Here is a 19900-nt window from a genome sequence, read left to right as displayed (position 1 = left end):
TCGATGATTCAGAATGAGCATGTTTGTAAAGGCTCTTTGGTTAAATTCGAGGGTGCTGTCTGATAACTTGATATTTTACCCCTTTATCTTACCTTTGGACAGAAAACTGAAGGCTTAGTGGCTAAGCGGAAGGTGATTTGTGCTTTTTCTGTTTAATCATGTTCGCCGGACATCAGGGGCGGAGCTGAATGGGTGCCTCTGGGTTCCCAGGACACCAGTAAAAACTGAATATCTACCAGAGAGCACATATAAAAATAACAAAAGTATAGATGATTTTGCGGAAAAGGGTCTCAAGGAACCCAGCATGCGCGCGGGTTCGAATTTTTTCACCTTAATGATAGTTTGGTGGCTTATATTGAGAGAGATGTATTTTCCACCATTACCGATGCATCTATAGGACACCATAGGATTAAAATCCTGGCTCCGCCACTGCCGGACATTGCTATTGAAGCTGAGGACTTGGATGAATTTCTTGCCAGTGTGATCTTTTACATGAGTTGTTAGCAGGGGTGCACTCGGTCCGGATACGGCTCGGATATGATGCTTACTATATCCATATCCGCTTACCCATCTCAGATATGGATACGAATACGGATATACCTCGGTAAGGAAAATTCATAACCATATCCGCTAAAATCGGATACGGTTACGGATATACATGCAGATATATGAGTGGATATGCATGCGGATACAAAACGGATATGAGAAAACTAGATAGTATGGAGAAAAACATAGTTCATGTGATACAAAAGAGTTTGTTAATATGTCCATTATAATTGAAAAGTTAAGATTAGACATCTTGATCATCAAAATTAGCCACAAATCCATAATCTAAGAATCGAAACTACTCATCTCATCCAATAATATAGTGACAACTCATTTTCTCCCTCACTTTCTTTCTGAATTTTGACGAACCAAACATTAAAAAGTAGAGAAAAACATCAAAATTCATTTTCTTTCCCCCCACTTTCTGCAATTTTTTGCGAAACAAACAGGCCCTAATATGCATTTGTAGTATCTCTAGTAAAAAAATATCAATCCGAATAACAAGATATTATATATCTTTTATGCATTTAAAAAATACTTATTATGTCCTTTATTTTTATAAGAGGAATCAATTAAGCTTAAAATTCATATAATAGTTTATTGAGCATTAGAGGATATAAACAGAACAATTATATTTGCTTTTTAAAAAATATTTTCAATTAATTATTAATTACATGTTAAATAAGGCTCTTTTTAAAAATATGTTACTGCCTATTTGATTTTGTATTGTTTTTTTCTTTAAAATATATGATTTTTAATAAAAAAAAGTCACACATAAAATTCTAAATTTGAGAAGGAGATGCAAGAATGAAAATAGTCAAACTTTCTAGAGAAAACTTTTAAATTCGAAAAAGATATGGATTTTACACTTAAAAAAGATGGAAGAGTGAAAAGTGACATACATTTCTAAGAGGAGGATGAGGGGCTGGAGCTCACATCTGTATCTATATTACTTATAAAAGATAATTCTGATGCCAAAATTTTTAATTTTCTTTTTTTTTGCCCTCTCAAATTTTGACAACTTGCAATTATACTATTAGTTATAATTAAACTTTAACTAGTTATTCAAAACATCTTATCAATTATGGACCTCCTAACCTTTCCGTATATTTAGGCATTTACTAAAATGTAATTTATAAAAATACTTTTTAATGATAAGAAAATTGATAAAATATGTTATCATATATATATGTACGTGCATTCCACTTATTAGTAACAACAAATGTGCTTATAACTTCTATCACTCCAACTCTTGTTGTTATAACTTATAACACTCATTAAATTGTACGCAATTACAGCTGATATAGTTCTAGCTTATTTCGTTATTTTGCAACGAAATCTCAACCAGACAGACATCTATATTGAAATTTGACTGTAAAACAACGAACTATAACCTGCATTTCATCCAAAACAACGACCTGTAACCTTGGGGAGTGTGACGCTGATTCAGCTGGCCCAAACATTTAGCCCATAAAAAGCAAAAAGAGGCTCTCCCACGCCTCCCGCCTCATCGCGGACATCAGGCTCGGGGCCGATCACCTCCTCGAAGCTCTCTTCATGGCCGGCGAAGCCCCTCGGAGATCCAACAAGACCGCCCAGCTCATCCTCAAGGAGGAGGCAGCAATGCAGCAGCACTTTCAGGATCTCCGGGACCTCGGTACTTTGGTTTCTCCCTTCTTCTAGGGTTAGGGTTAGGGTTGTGGTTTTGGGTGTTCGTTCGTTTTCTGATGAATTTGATTGGCTTGGGAGCTATAGCTAGATTTAAATCTGTGAAATGTCTTGAATTGTAGACAGTAACAGACTAATTTCTTGAATTCCAAAGAGTAATGGTTTGCTTTAAGTTAGCGTTGTGGTTTAATTTTGGGGATGACATAATGGGTAATTTCGAGGATTAGGAGGCATACAGCTAGAGTTTCTTGGATGAACATACAAGCAAAATGGGGAAAAAGGGAGATCACCCATTCAGATGGCATCAAATTTTAAGTCGTTATGGAATAGTTTCTAGAAATAATTACACGGATTTTAAAGGGTTTAGAAGTGAATCCTCCACTTGGTTATTACAACTGTACATGCACACTAAATCACGATAAAAGGAAAATGGTGACACATAAATGGGTAAATACACCTTGGTAGATTCACAATTCTACCAAGTAAACCGACACATGTCAAAACATAAACAGTTGATTGTAGCACAAGTGTAGACCGCTAAAGAAACTCTTAAGTTAGAAGGTATTGAAAGTATCAAAAATATAAACAAATCTACGATGTATGTCAAGAGATAAAACCTTAACCACATACCATGTGAAGATGCTAGAATGAAGATCAGAATTGAAACCATTTTTATTTTATTTTTTTGCACTACATTTTAACTTCGGGGCCATAATTTTTCTTTTCTACGTCTTCATGGTGTTTGGGTTGCATTTAAAGTTTTACAAGACATCAAGGTTTATAAAGCATTGCCATTCTTTTAATTTAGTTGTGTTAGTGGTGCTCATGTCGGAGACAACGCTTCTTAACATGTCCTTAATTACTAATTAATTAAAGTGTCCGTTTGCTGCTCCACAAGTTTTAAAAACCATTTTTTAAAATATAAACATCACAATGGTGACTTGTATATAAAAATAAAAATTTTATGATATATTTCAACAAAAGAGATGAGATTATTAAGTTACTTTGTAGAGAGATGATGATCGAGGGCTATTTCTCATTCAAGAGAACAGGATACCTATGAGAAGTGGCATTGCATTTTTTATGAGTGTGCATGTAAACATATACATGCATTTATTTCTTTTGAAGAATGTACATGCATTAATATACCAACTCATGTACATGTTCACGGTGCATATCGAAAGTATCATGATATTGTCGTGTCCTTACATCCTACTTTAAGGAGAAGTTGTGAATTCGTGTCCACATTGTGTTTTGTCTGTTTCCAGCAGCAGTATTCATGCATCTCAGATCAAAGATCAAAGGAGCGACCTGCATGTATTTGTCAAGTTTGGTCATTCATGGATGCAATCCTACCTCTGCTGCTGATAGTAAAATCTTATCATTCCCACTGTTATCATATGCTAGAAGCGCACAGTAATTTTGCCTAAACAAACACTTTTGGTGCACCTAATATATCTGTGAATCTATGTAATACACAAGACATCCTAGTGATCAAAAGTGCAAATGGATGCTGAAGATTTTAAGTCATTAATGGATCTGACTTACTTTGGTTCTTGTATAGTTATAAATGAAGCTTGTAAGTATTTGAGATGTGTTTTTTATCAATAGGTGGCTTATTTTTTTGGTGATCTTCTGTCTTTGATGCTACAAGACTATGCTTTTTGTTATTAGGCGATCACTTCTTTGATTATTTGTTCACCATTCGTTGTTATTTGGTTACGTGCTACTTTACTATGTAAAATATGGATGATTGATTTTAATTTGAAACTTTTTACTTTAGAAATTATGTATCATGGTTCTTTCATTGAAATCATGCTCGTAATTTTGTTCTTTTTCCCCTTGACATATTGGCAACTGAAGGTTCTATATCCTTTTTATTGTTAGGAAGGCAACTAGAAGATTCTGGAGTACTAAATGGGTCTCTTAAATCACGAGGTAACTCTTGGGGTTTGCATATGCCACTTGTTTGCCCTGATGGTGCTGTTGTTGCTTATGCTTGGAAACATCAACTTGCTGGCCAAGCTGGTGCATCCGCTGTTGACAGAACTAGGTACGTCTATTTTGTCTTTCTATATGGTCAGCGCTAAATTCTGGTGAACTCCATCAGAACTGTAATGAGCTTTAATAAACAAAATTAGCATCACCTACTCATATCTGTTTGCGTCAAAAGTTGGTTTCATTGTGGAATTCATTATATCTTCAGTCGATTACAATAAATTCAAAAGAGATAGCCTTTTTATAAGACTTCTTTTACACAACAAAGAGAAAATTACAACTTTTTAGAAACAAACGCAGGATCGTTGTTTGGATCGCTGCTTGCGTGGGATCTTTGCCTGTGCCGGGAGCGCTTTGACTCGTGGACCACCAAATCACATATTCTGATTGAATCGTGAAGGTTTAGGGATTCTTCCTTCGTTTATCGAAGTAAGAATTTGAAGCGAATATCTTATCGATGTAAGATGTTCACTCTTCTAAAGATCAAGTCAGAGCTTAGATCTCTAGGAATGGCCAAAAGCTTCTTGAGGATGTTTGTGAAGAAGAAAGACTCTCTCTCTTGCTCTAATTCACCAAAAGCTCAAGTCTCTCTGCTCTAATCTGCTCTGGAAATGCTCCCTCCTGCTCAGCCCCTGTCAATGATGGCCATAGGGGGGTATTTATAGCCTCCTTAGACGATAACTGAAGAAATAGCCGATCAACAACTGCCTCTTTAGACGCGGCAGTTGATGCTGTCGTGGCTAAAGGGCGCGACAGTCGACACTATCGCGGCTAAAGGGACAGTTACACCCACGTTCATACGTGTTTGAAACTGTTCTCCCACGACCTTTAACCACCTTTTTCGTGGTTTAACTGTCTGTCCACGTCAGCACACGTTCTATCTCTAATATGCTGCCACGTGGGCTTTAATAATCATCAGATAACTGCATTGTAACTGCTGTAGCATCCCCTATAATGGCCGCGACACCATGAGTTGCCGCGCCTTGGCCGCGGCACCATAGGCTGCCGCGTCTTAGCCGCGGCACCATGGGTTGCCGCGCCTCAGCCGCGGCACCATGTACTGCCGCGCCCACACGCTGTAGTTTGCATTGTTCTGTGAATTCACATTGTTTTGTGTTGATTCATAGATCCTTTTGCTTCCTTTGGGCTTGTATGATCTCCCATGACTTAGATACTGATGTTTATCATCTTCTCTTTGTCTTGAGTGGTATTTGGATGTCTGTAAACATTTTTTGACGTCTACAATATCTAGCGGTCCAAAAAATTTAAAAAGAACAAATACTTAAGAATTTTTGGAGACTTTAGCTGTTAAAAATTTTACTGATAGCTCTCAAATATTGCAATTAGAGCACACTAATTTTTTTTGTCCTTGTCTTGATGTTGCGTCTTATGTTACGTATTGCCCTGTGCTTGATGTCCAAATTTTAATAAAACACGCGGGGCCTTGGTTCCTAAGGTTAAATCTCAGTTTTTTTTTCTATAAAACAATTCAACAAACAAGAATTCCTGGTAGTTCATGTGCTACAAGATGTTAAAAACTTACAAGTATTAAGTTTTTTTTATTTCTAGTTGTTAATATTTCTTTTATACAATGATTATGATGGTTTATGTCAAAGTTATGGTCGTAAAATTTTGTCACATCTTATGGACTCTTCCATTCCATAGTTCGCATTTCAGTGTGAAGACGTAAATTGTATAATTTAAATTATCAATAAATGGCTGAAAACCAGCTGGGGTTCTAATGTTGCCCTTGAAAAATAGTGCAGCTGTAGGAAAAGTAATCAGTAAAAGGTTTCCTGAATATTGAACAGAGAATGCATGGACTTTTGTACATCTAATGTGTTGCTACATTGTCATGAAATCTGGGTTGACATACTACTTTTATTTATGAAAAATGTTTCAAATTGTTAAATATTCTTTTGTATCTTAGTTGCATGTGAAAATTGTTAGTGAAATCTTCTTTTGTCAAATCCCCTCCGCTTCCATTGCAGATTACCTTTCAGTGTGAAGACATAAATTCCACTTCAATTTTAAATTATCACTAAAAGGCTGAAGGCATGGTTTTAAAATATCGGTTATCGGGAATATATTGGATGGCCATAATTCATATTGGATTATGGCTATTGAGGATATATCAGGGACAAGTAGTAACAATCGAAGTGTCTTATCGGATGGTGTACATGTAAATGTCCTAAAATGTAATCTAAGAACACAAAGAACAATATCTGTTCAAAATTAAATAAATATGTAGAATAATCTCTGTTCAAAGAATAATCAGTCACATGGAATAATCTCTGTTCAAAATCTGTTAATCATAGTGAATCATGCATCATAATTTGAGTCCCATACCCAAAAATCTGCCAGTGAAAAAAAAATCAGTCCCGAGGCAGTTAAAATTAAAATATATACTCTTTGCTCATCAAACCAGAGTCTCAGACCCAAAATTTTCATTAAAAAAATTCAGTACGTGGCTTCAATGGTCAAGGGTCAAGGGTCTTCGAGCTTCTAGGATCTTCGAGGGTCTTCGAGGCTCGTCGAGCTTCGAGAATCTAAGAGCTTCGAGGGTCTTCATGGGTCTTCAACGGCCAAGGGTGGAGCGTCTTCAAGTGAGAAATGAGAAGCTTTGAGAGAGGGTCTTCAAGAGAGGGTCATCGAAGCTTCGAGAGGGGAATTTGCGAGTGATTTGGGGAAGAAAACGATGGAGGCAGAGAGAATTAGGGTTACACGATGGGCAGATGAGGAATAGAATAGGATAGCGTTGCTTTTGTTTAGCGGATAGCGGGTCAGTTATTGAAAAGAGGGCCTTTGTTCTTCAAACCCAAGCTAGTACTTAGAATGTTTAATTTTAGAAAAATCAGGTAATGTTGAGTACACGAGAAATCGACCGTTTTATTGGATTTTCACTGATATATTGGAAAAAACCGTCTAAAAATAATATGCGATAAATTTTCGCAAAAAGCGTTGCGGCCATTATCCAAACCCAATATATCGGCGATAAATCGATAAAATAGGACGATTTTTAAAACACTGGTTGAAGGCGAGCTGGGGTTCTAAAGTTGCAACTGAAACATAGTGCAGCTGTAGGAAAAGTAATCGATAAAACATTTCTGGAATAGTGAATAGAGAGCATGGACTTTTGTACATCTTCTATTTGCTACACTGTTATGATATCTGGGTTGACTCTTAACTTTTATTTAAGTGAGATGTTTCAAGTTTTTTCTTTTGTGTCTGAGCTGCCTGCGAAATTGTTAAAGATCTAATATAAAGGAGGGTTGAAAGATATGGTAGGTGAAATTCAGAGTAAAAAATTATCCTCCTTTTCCTTTTTCTCTCTCTCTCTTTTATTGTTTTATTTTTTAACCATCAACATAATCAGAAGAGCAAAAATATTGTGAGGAAAGTTTTTATTGGTGTGACATGATTTGTAGGTTAGCTCTCAAAGCATTCACTGATCAGAAGAGGCGGTTTTTCCCTCACCTTGAAGATGAACCATTTGGACAAGAATGTGAAGAGGAGTCGGGTGTATCCAAGAAGCATTGCAGTTCTCAGGGGTTGGCCATGAGTCTCAGGGACAAGTTCAGGGAACAAAAGACATTGTCTGACGTTCTTACAAACTTGGAACATGAGGTACATAACGTGAAGCTTTACACATATCAGCACCTAGATTGGCTGAAAAGAGCATCTTCATTATCATCTTCGTCGATTGATAACACGGGTGTTTCATCGAGAGAGCTTCCACAACGTAAAAAGACTAAAATCAGGTTACGGGAATGCTCCTGCGGATCAAGTAGCTGTTATCGAGCTACTAGTGCCTTCTGTTTTTAGAGCCGTGGTATCATTGCATCCGGCTGGTTCTATAAGCCCTGACGCGGTGGCATTCTTCTCTCCTGATGAGGTGAACTTACTCCAAGAACATGTTATTGCTTGTCAAGTCAATTTTCAGACTTTTGGAAATCTGTGTCAGATATATCATATACTTGTTTCAAATTATAAAGTGGGTTTCCCTTTTTTGATTTTATTTATCTATCTACTTAGTTAATTGATAAATAATTTAAATTGTTTCCACTTTCAAAATTTTGTCTCTCTTCTGACAGTCTATCTACTTAGTTAATTGATAAATAATTTAAATTGTTTCCACTTTCAAAATTTTGTCTCTCTTCTGACAGACCTTACACACTTAAACAACTTGGCAGTTCATACCACCTGCAGTTTTTGGTGCTAGATGTTAGTCACATTAACTGCTTAACATGTTAGATTCTATTTTCTTGCCACAATTCCTGTGACTAGCCCTTTTGGTTGTCCAAAAATTTAGAGACGCCGCTTATTATTTGACCTTGCCAAGCACCACTAGGGATACAAAATAATCCCTTTATGCAGATTAAAACAATGTTGTGGTTACACTTTTGATATACAAGAGGATTATACATGTCAGTGTACTCACATCAGCATGTGCGCGTATGCGTGCGTGTGTTTGTATGTTGATTAAAGACAAGTTTTCCTTATCACAAATTTCTGCTGCTAAAACAATTAAGGAGCACAAATCGTGGACACTATGAAATGGCTTTCTGGTTATGTAAATCAATTGTTACGTGAACCTTATTGAAAATAAAGAAATTGTACAAAATCAAATTGAAGAAAATACTGAACTCATCATTCATAAGTTGGAAGTTTAATTTCTTAGTATGGGATACACCTGTGGTTTCTTTCACACTTCCAGAATATGTTACAAAGTTTAGGATACATTAGAAGAATATCTGATACCATCAAGTATTGCAGTATCCAAATATTAGGAAAGTATTCAATACGGTACAGAAAGTACTTGTGCAAACTTGACTCCTTCCGGATATGTTCTTTCACAATCTTTTATTTTCTTGACAAATGTAAGACAAAAGAAGAATCAGCATCTCTTAGACTGTATCTGATTCAGTTTTTCTTCACGTAGGGTCCATTGAGGGTATCATTCTCCTTCCGGAAACCGAGTTAAATTTACAAAGAGGATTCTTGTAAACAATCCTGAAGATTTAGGACAAAAGATCTTGTTTTTCTTTTGTTCAAGAAAGCTCTTACCCTTTCATATGGGTATAGTAAGATTTAGGACAAAAGATCTTGTTTTTCTTTTGTTCAAGAAAGCTCTTACCCTTTCATATGGGTATAGTGAAAATAATTGGTGATTACTGGGAACGTCTTTTGTTCAAGAAAGCTCTTACCCTTTCATATGGGTATAGTGAAAATAATTGGTGATTACTGGGAACGGTGTATATTTGTCATCTCATATTTTCTGTAGGTAGTTTTTTGGTATTGGCTCCACAAACAAACATTTGACTATTGGAAATATAATACTCTGCATGCTGTGTTATGAGGTGAAAAGGATAGTAAAACTTTATGGTATTCTCATGGAATTTAACATGTTTTGTACAATCTGAATATTACTAAAACTTAATATTAATAGGATATGTTTTCTTTTTTTTTGTTTTTTGTTTTTTGTTTTTTTAATGCTTTAATACAACATTTTTATAGTATATGAAGTAGAATGCATCAGATATGCTCGACTATATTCCGAAGAAGAGTTGGGTTCAAAGAGTTAATTCTTTACTTCCTGGATCATACTTAAGATAATCATCCTTTACCAGTTCTAAGTGCAGAATTTGAACATTTAATCTTTCTCAGAGCGGAAACTATATTCATGCACGAGGCTTGTCAGTCTATCATGTGTTTAGGCATGTCACTGTGAGTTCTGCTTTCATGGCCCTTCTCCCTTTACAATTAATTTCTAGATTTGAATTATTATAAACTGTTTTTATTTGCTTTCTGTTGCAGGAACATGCTGATAAGGCGCTGCAGTATTTCCTGAGTGCTGAGGCTGATATTGCACTTTCTCTACTTCTGGTAGTTTCACCATGTACTTGATGGACTTTTCTTTTACTGAATCCAATGTTTACATAAAGGGAGAATATTACTGTTTGTTTCAGATGCTCTTTGTACATGAGGAGCCAGCTCCATGAGGAGCTGAATGGAAGAAAAGATTCACGTAGTCAACTCCGTAATTTTTGATATCGTTGGGATCTTCGTAGCTCCTTTCAACATTTTATATAACCAAGAGTGGTTTCATCAAACATCTGTGTAGTTTAAAGCTTCTAATGATAAATCTGATTCTTGAGTCTGCATACTGATCATTTACTCTGAACCTTTTTGCAGCATTGGGTTTGCAGTTATCAAACACTATTCTCAAAGGCTTGCAGGTAAATTTGCCTTTTCAAGGATTCTCAATGGTACAGTATATGTTTGCTCTTATTCAAAATGTTTAAACTATATTTCTGGTGCAGTAAATGCAAGCGGCTTCTGGTTATGGACAAATCTTCTGCATTGCTCTTGCCCCCTGTTCAACGCCCCTATCAGCAAACTTCTGTTACCAAGCTTAACCCCAACCAATTGTCTTCTTCAGCTAAGGACCTAAGCCAAGATCAAACACTTGCATATCACATTGGTTGTTCTTTTGATGAAACCCAGTGAGCGTAGATGCTTTTGTTGACTAACTTCCTCAACTACAATCCTTGCTGACCAATTTTTGTTTTTCTTGTCAGCAATGTGTCTTTAGTGGTAAGCACCCTCCTAACTTTTTTTGACATTTGATGTTGGATAGAGAAGTGTACTTTTCCCATGTATTATATATTGTATGCACGACTCTTGCCTAACGGCAAAACATGAATTTGATAGTCCTAGATTACTATTTGAAGTAGGTCTATTTCTTTTGTTAGATGAGTTCTTGCTATTGCCTGCTTTTTTTATTTGCTTCATTTACTTTAATTGTATGTAATGCTTGCAAAGCAAGCAAGAGCTTTTGTTCACTGCTTAGTTCTGCAGAATGTGAATCTGCTCCTGCTAACATCATTGGAATGTTTGGCATCGTTTTGTAGAAATATCTGCGTGAGTACAAAGTTGCCATTATATTAGTTGTTGAATTAGGGATAGTTATCCTGTGTCTGACGTCTAGTGGCAACTATTTTTACAAGCTCCAAGGTCTTCTCGCTTCCTGAAACCAATTCTTACTCCCATATCTAGGAAGTCGAAAATGAAGTTTGACGTGTGGATAATGTAATGAGCGAAGTTGATTTTAACTTTGACCCGTTAACTGTTAAAATTTAAACAGAGCAAGGTTTATGCTCCTTGCGTGAAGAAAGAGGGAAGAAGCTATTTTGTTGAGAAGTCAAGGACATGGACACAGTGACTATAAATGTTTATGAAGAGATTTGTTGCAAAGGATATACTTTTTGAAGATGGTGCGGTAATTAGAAAATGGTGATATCAAACTGTCTTCCTGCCACATCAGGTTAGAGTAAGCATCTTTTTTTTTGCCTGGGTGGGTGGGGCAGTTCAGGTGGTAGGGGAGGCTCGAGGGCGAAGTGGATGAAATCAGGGAAGTGAGACCAAATAGTAAAAGGTTTACTCTGAAATTAGATCACTAGACGATTCACTATGGTTTTCTTGCTCACAGGTATGCTATATCGACTAACCATACTGTTAGAAACTATGAAAGGATACGAATAAATAGATGCTATTTTTAAATTTGTTTTAAATTAATATCTTCAATTCTTATTACTTGTTTAAAATTTAACCCATCTAATTTCTTCTTTTACTTTTGATAAGAGAGCCTAATTAGGAATTGGAGATCTAATAGCAATTTCAGTTATTTGAATAATTAATAAGAATAAATTACATTAAACACTCAAGAACTTTTAGTGTTTCAAAGTATGCCTCTAATAGCTTTCGAAATAGCACTAAACCCTTAATATTTTTTTGCAAAAAAACCCAATATCTATTGGATAAATTATACTAAAGCCCCAATAATTTGCAAAATGCCTTGTTATGTTGTGTTTTGGCTCTAAATCACAAGGGTCATCCGAAGAACTTTCAAAGTTACTGGGGGTTTACTACAAAAACTTGAAAGTTCTTCGGATTTTGTGTAATCTGCCCATGAAATATCTTAAGAATAAGATACCTAGTAGTGGTTTTAATGATTTGAGGGCTTAATTTCAAAATGTGAAAGATTTATCGTTATCGGGAAAACCCAAAGGTGACTTGCAAATGTATACTACTTTTAAAAGAGAAAACAAGTGTCAAAACTTTTGCATGCCCATTTTATCCCTTTCAATTTGCTTAATTATAATTTTATCCCATGCACCACACTTAATGAGTGTACCATTATTCAGGGCTTATCTTGATCTAGAAGAGGCAAGGGTTGTAAACGTCCTATCCTCTCCCGCTCCACCCACCCGCCCCCCTCCGCCTCTTCATCTCCAATTCTTTCAATTCTTCCGTTTCTTCATCTCCGATTCTTCGGTTTCTCAACCCCCGCCCCTCTGCTTCTTCCTCTCGGATTCTTCCGTTTCAAAACGCAACAATTTGAAATCTCCATTTAATGTGTGATGACCTTATAGTGCGCAACCCTGTTGATTAATTGAAACTTCATTTCCTCTCCATAATTTGTGTATAATCACTATCTCATTTGTTTCAGGAACTCAATGACTTCCACGCCTTGTTGGCCTTTCTAAAGCTCTTGAAATGATCCTGCTAAATCACCAACTCCTCATAATGATTAAATAGTTGCAGTCTTTCACTTGTAAACTTGTATTATTTTCTTGTGGGTAACTTTGTTCAGATGTCCAAGCTAATAAAATCAGAAGAAGCTCATGGATTGGGTCTCATTGATGCCATAGTTCCATCAAATGTTGTTGGGCTTTGGATATTGCCGAATCAAGGAAACCATGGATCAGAACTCTTGATAGAATGGACAAGAAAGAATCCATCTAAGAAGCTAGAGCACTACTAAAATTTCAAGAGTTCAGGCTCGCAAACGAGCTCCTAATCTTGAACACCCTTTAATTTGTATCGATGTTATAGAAGAGGGCATAATTTTTGGACCAAGGGCTGGTCTTCGGAAGGTAAATAATTTTCAAATTTCATTTTTATGATCTCTGTCCTTTGTAAGTTTGATGAATGAATGATATATTTGGTTTCTTTTTTGCAGGAGGCAAATGCTTTTTATCAACCTTTGTAAGTTTGATGAATGAATGATATATTTGGTTTCTTTTTTGCAGGAGGCAAATGCTTTTTATCAACTAATTTATTCTGATACATGTAAAAGCCTAATCCATGTATTCTTTTCTCAGTGTGCAACCTCAAAAGGTATATAAAAATGTTATTATGACAAAATATGTAAATAGCTTGTGTACTTATGTTATATGTTTGATAAATGAACAAAAGGAATGCAAAATACCTTTGGCACCATCATAACATGCATTTTATATGGTTTTGGATTTTGTTAAATGGGTTAGTAATGAATTACCAACTATTTGTTTGATTAATTTTGGTGACAGATGAAATCAGGAAGACAAAATGTTTTTGAAATATTTTCTTCCTACTAAAAGCTAATAACTAACAAATGTTGATGTAAAATTCTAAAGGTTATGCTATTGTGTAATATCTTTCATCAGTATCCATAAGATTTCATCATTATATGAACTTACCAATTGTCATAAGTCAACATTATTTCCTGAATGCTATCTCATTATTGTTAGTGTAATTCGTCAATTAGGTAGATATTATTCCTATGTTTTCCTTGAAAATCTAATTAGTTCATGGACATCATAAGATTTGTATGCATGGAAGTATCCATTAGTTTGAAATCATAGCTATTTTTTGAGCAATTTGCCAATTTAGATCCACATATGTAAACCAAATCCTTTTCTTGTAATTCTTTGGTGAATGTTTTTCTTTCGCTTACAGGTTCCTGTAATTACTGATCTCAGTCTTATGCCTCGCAATATCACTAAAGTTGCTATTATTTGAGGAGGTGTAATTGGTTCTGAAATTGCAACTACACTGATAGTGAGGAATTACGTTGTAATACTCAAAGAAGCAAATGAAAACTTGTTAAGAGCAGGGATTGACAGAGTTAAAGGTACACATAACATAACTCTTTTATTAAGAAGACAGACTTCCCTTTATTTTTTCTACTAAATTTCATTTGCTTGTATGTCACAATTTTTTTTCCAGCCAACCTTCAAAGCTATATCAGAAAGGGAAAAATAACTGAAGAGAAATGCAAAAAGGCATTCTCTCTTATAACTGTGTTCTTGATTATGAAAGCTTCAAAGACATTGACATGGTTATTGAGGTAAGTCATAGTATTATATCTCCATTTTGTTGCCCCTTCTAATTCATTTTTCAAAATTTGCTTGAATGTGTGCAATGATAACAGGCCGTTACTGAGAACATGACTTCAAAGCAACAAATATTTGCTGAGCTAGAGAAGTACTGCCCTCCACATTGCATACTTGCTAGCAATACGTCAACGATATATTTCAATTTAATTGGAGAAAAAACAAGGTGCCAAGACCGTATTATCGGTGCAAATTTCTTCAGGTAATACACGTTGTTTTTTATGGGGTTTTTTGTAGATATACCCGTTAAATCACACACAAGTGTCAAAACTTTTGCATACCCATTTTACCCCTTTCAATTTGCTTAATTATAATTTTATCCCATGCACCACACTTATTGAGTGTACCATTCCATTATTCAGGGCTTATCTAGATCTAGAAGAGGGAAGGGTTGTAATAAATTTCCCCTCTCCTCTGCCGCTCCAACCCTCGCGCCCCCCCTCCCCCTGCCTCTCACTATGGTTTTATTGCTAATATTGCTATATCGACTAATATATTGGGTTAATTTTTTTTGTTAATCATGAGTTTATTATAATTTGTCTTATGATATTTTGTCTGTTTGGTATCAGAGGCTTTAATTTTTCTCATGAATTGTTTTAATAACATCTATTTTGTTTATTCGTATGTAGTTAATTGAATGTTTTCGTAAGAGATTTGAGAGATTTTTTAAACACTTTCTTCATTAGTATTGTGAGCATCTACTATACTTCTTTATAGATATGAAACATGTGCCAAGTTCTTTGATATTTTTCCAGAAAAATATTTATAAAAGCTACTCACATAGGCTAATAGATTTGTTGTAAGGAGTACGTGTTGGATGTAGGTAATGATGATTGCATTTGCAATTATATTTTCATTTTTCTCATGATATAGTCCAAATTAATTGTTATATAAAATTCAACTATCAATCATATTAATAATATTCATGGTAGAGATTCACTTTACTAATCAACCAGGCCACATAATTCACATTACATGTATGCGATGCCGGATATGAAGAATCGCACAAGCATCTATTTTTTTGAATGTTATCATTCTATGCAATAATATAATGCTATGTGCATGTTTTGAATGGAGAACTTGTAATTGGAATCTTTTGATTTGCTGGTACTCCTCAAATTAAGCTTAAGAGGCTATCTTTATATACAACAGTATATCAATCTAGCAGGAAAACAAATCAAAGAGTATTTGTGGGCAAAGCTGAAAATAGTGCTGTGTTGATCATATGTACTAAGATTCTCAATTGTATAATTTTATAAAATAATAAGGAGAGCATTAGAAGTTTGTAGTTATTTTTTCACTAATGATATTAATAATATGATCACATATAGCAAGAATCAAGCTAAAGTTTGTACATGAGAAATTTTAATAAAATCATACTTATGAAAATCATATTTATGAAAATGTAATAAAATGACTTGCGAACATTAGCCCTAAATAAAAATAAATAAATAAAAATAGATTAGAAAGTGAAAAAGTCGCAAACCTTTGATGATTATCTTCCTTCCTGTCCTCTTTCTTCCTCGAGAATGTGTTACCTATTTGAATTATATGCGGCTACACTTCCAATTGCTCAAGGGAGCTAATTTTGGTTTTCACTCTTAGATTTGCTTCGTACATACGTATGGAGTAAGAGTGAGAATATTATATACGGCTACACTTCCAATTGGTCAGGGGGAGATAATTTTGATTATCACTCTCAGATTTGTTTGGTACATGATTAAGCAAATTGCTTTGCAATCTGGATGCTAGTTAGCTTTAGGAGAAAGATGCCATCGGCCAGACTCTAGATAGAAAGATGACATACTTATTGATGAAACTCATCTCGTAAGCTTATTCTGAATCTCTGATTCTCATTTTATTTTTTTGTTGAAGGTTTCCTCACTGCACAGGGATATATACACAGGAGCAGATAGATGCATGGAAAAAAAGTTAAGCATTTAACATTTACTTAAAACTAAATAAAAGCATGCATAGCAAAAAAAAGTTATGTTTTCTATTTCAATTAAATCAAAAAAATATATAATCCAATAAACCAAATTAATTTTATAACAAATATTAATATTTACCTTGATAGATGTGAGAATCAGCAACCTCCAAATACTTAATCATGTAAAAAATGCATGAAAACTAAAAAATTAGAAAAATATCAATTGCCAGGACTAATGAAAGCACAGTGGTATGTAAGGGACCATTTAGTTAATAAAGAAACTCTAATGCAAACAATAAGCAAACTGAAAAAAATCAACGGCATCATTAGATGCCACAAAACCCAGACCAATCAAACGTCACATATACTTTTGTAACTGCTATATTTGTAGAAATCCAAAAAAAAAAAAACCACAAATATAAAATTAAAAATCCAAATACATCTTCCACACAAATCCGCAGGGTTTATACAATGTGTACTTACATTTAGTCCCACAGTTACTAAATAGGGAGTCACTCTTACAAATTGATGCGGGACAACAGAATTTTTAGAGATTTATGGTGGGGATTTGAGAGATTTGGGGCAGAACAAGGAATTGGGAAAAACTAGGGTTTGGAAAGATAGCAAAATTAACAATTTTAACAAGATATGACCACGGATCGCAATTCACCACCATTGACTCAATCTTAGAGATCAAATCAATTACCCAAAGTTTCACAAATAAAAATAAAATTTTCTTTAAATAATCATTGCCTTTATTTCATAGAATTGACCTCTTTAAAAATGCCTTCAACAACTACAAGTTCACTCTCATATCCAATGTGGAACTAAAATTATTGAGCAAATACAATAAGAAGAAATAAAAGTAATACTAGCTAGACTCCAAGCATTCTCAAGATCAAAGCTACATATGAGTTGAGGCAACACGATGGCGGCGACGAAAATATGTGCGAAGTGGAAGCTGTGCGATGTCCTCATCAATTCCCCTGGGGCGGGAAGAACTCGACTCTGTCGAGTAAGGCTCTTAACTGGCCCTCATAATACTCCAATAGATCCGGAGCCAGGCGTTGCAGGTCCTCACGAGTAATCCATGTATCATCATATTCAGGACGACATTTCCAACGCACTAGATATCGTCTGCAACCACCATCTCGGGTGAAGATGATTTGGTCATCCTGAATGCTATCAATCTGTTCAGCTGTAAATGAGACAAAAGTAGTAGGCAGTGGTGGCAACGGAGGTCCCTCAAGGAAAGGATCAGGGGTAGGCTCATCAAGATCCACAAGTGGATTTTCAGGGTTAAAAGGAGGACCTTTATAAGGTACCAAATCTGCAATATTAAATGTCGAACTAATTCCAAAATCTGGAGGTAAATCGATTACATAAGCATTTGAGTTAATTTTCTTGATAATCTTAAATGGTCCAGCACTACAAGCATGCAATTTCTCAACGGCTCCAGGTGGAAATCGTTCTGGGCGAATCCGGATCATTACATAATCACCTTCGTTAAATTCAAGATGTCTTCTATGTAAATCAGTATGAGTAAACTGTGTATACTCCAGCAAACGTACGAGTATAAACTGTGTTAATGGCGATACGTAAACCCTAGGGTTAGCGCCGATCAACGCGTAACCCTAGGTCAACGCCAAGCAACGCGTTGCAACAAAAGTCAACATTCGACGATTCAAACCAAGGATCAGGGGTAGGCTCATCAAGATCCACAAGTGGATTTTCAGGGTTAAAAGGAGGACCTTTATAAGGTACCAAATCTGTAATATTAAATGTCGAACTAATTTCGAAATCAGGAGGTAAATCGATTACATAAGCATTTGAGTTAATTTTCTTGATAATCTTAAATGGTCCAGCACTACAAGCATGCAATTTCTCAACGGCTCCAGGTGGAAATCGTTCTGGGCGAATCCGGATCATTACATAATCACCTTCGTTAAATTCAAGATGTCTTCTATGTAAATCAGTATGAGACTTATATTGTTCATTGCTTTTTTGAATTTTCTTGTTGATTTCTTGATGTAAATCATGAATGTGTGATGCAAATGCAACTGCTGACTCGGACACCCTTGGATGATGCGACATGGGAATAAGGTCTATAGGCTTCCTAGGCTTGTAACCATACACAACTTCAAATGGACTCATGCTTACTGACCTATTGACTGAGCTATTGTATGCAAACTCTGCAGTGGGTAATAGAAGATCCCAATTTCCTAAATTCTCACCAACCAAACAGCGTAAAAGATTGCCTAGACTCCTATTAACTATCTCAGTTTGACCATCAGTTTGGGGATAAAAAGCAGATGAATACTGAAGTTTAGTCCCCATCTTGTGCCATAGAGTTTTCCAAAAATAGCTCATAAACTTCACCTGAAGTTTAGTCCCCATCTTGTGCCATAGAGTTTTCCAAAAATAGCTCATAAACTTCACATCCCTGTCAGATACAATGGTTTTCTTGTGCCATAGAGTTTTCCAAAAATAGCTCATAAACTTCACATCCCTGTCAGATACAATGGTTTTGGGTAAACCATGCAATTTGACCGCACCATCAAAGTAAATCCGAGCAATTTTGGAAGCATCAGACGTTTTGTTGCACGGCAAGAAGTGGACCATTTTTGAAAAGCGATCTACACTGCAAAATGGAGTCATATTTTCTGATAGTCTTAGGAAGTCCCAACATGAAATCCATACTCACATCTTGCCAGGAACGATCCGGAACAGGGAGAGGTGTGTACAGACCAATATTTTATTTACGTTGCTTAGCTAATTGGCAAGTGCGACATTGTCCTATTAACTTCGCAACATCTCTTTTAAGGCTTGGCCAGTAAAACAAAGTTTTCACAGCCTCTATAGTCTTTTCATGACCAAAATGACCAGCAAGGCTCCTGCATGCAATTCCCAAACAAGATAATCTCTCAAAGAAGTACGGGGAATGCATAACTTGCGAAATCGAAATAAATAGCCATTTTGGAGCAAAAAGTCATCTATCTCGGGAGTCCACTCCTTTTAAAGAAACAAAAATCTCTCCAAAGTCGGGACATGATTCATACTCCCCTTTGATTCTTTCAAAACCCACTACCTCCGCACTCATTCGGTTTAGAAGACAAACTCGGCGACTGAGTGCATCAACCACTTTGTTCTTAATTCTAGCCATGTGTTTAAGGGTATAAGTGTAGTCTTGTAGAAATTCAACCCATCAAACACGCCTGACATTGAGTTTCTTCTGAGAGTTAAGATACCGAAGGGCTTCATGGTCCGAATAAATAATGAATTCTTACGGTAAAAGATAATGTCGCCAATGGCGCAATGATTTCACAATCGCATAGAATTCCTTATCGTATGTAGAGTAGTTCAGTTTAGCACCACTAAGTGTTTCACTAAAGTAGGCAATAGGGTGCTTCTCCTGGCTCAATACTCCACCTATACCAATGCCCGAGGCGTCACACGCGACCTCAAACACCTTAGAGAAATCAGGAAGTCTCATAACAGGTGCATCGGTCATTCTCTGCTTGATTTCTTTGAAAGCTAT

At 35.7% G+C, this 19900-nt stretch overlaps 1 protein-coding gene and 1 pseudogene across 1 annotated transcript; both read left to right on the top strand.

The window, feature by feature from the left end:
- On the top strand, positions 4 to 10966 carry LOC109830295 (mediator of RNA polymerase II transcription subunit 27-like). Its single transcript, XM_020397523.1, is given in 10 exon segments — positions 4 to 21; positions 103 to 132; positions 2014 to 2203; positions 4102 to 4267; positions 7641 to 7950; positions 7952 to 8107; positions 9880 to 9939; positions 10030 to 10098; positions 10408 to 10451; positions 10536 to 10966. Coding segments are annotated over 10 exon segments (1230 nt in total). The 3' UTR covers positions 10723 to 10966.
- On the top strand, positions 12481 to 17705 carry LOC109848906 (annotated as a pseudogene).

The sequence above is a fragment of the Asparagus officinalis genome, chromosome 1 (genome assembly GCF_001876935.1).
Source record: "Asparagus officinalis chromosome 1, Aspof.V1, whole genome shotgun sequence".
Lineage (NCBI taxonomy): Eukaryota > Viridiplantae > Streptophyta > Magnoliopsida > Asparagales > Asparagaceae > Asparagus > Asparagus officinalis.
This window is presented reverse-complemented; position numbering and strand designations above follow the sequence as displayed.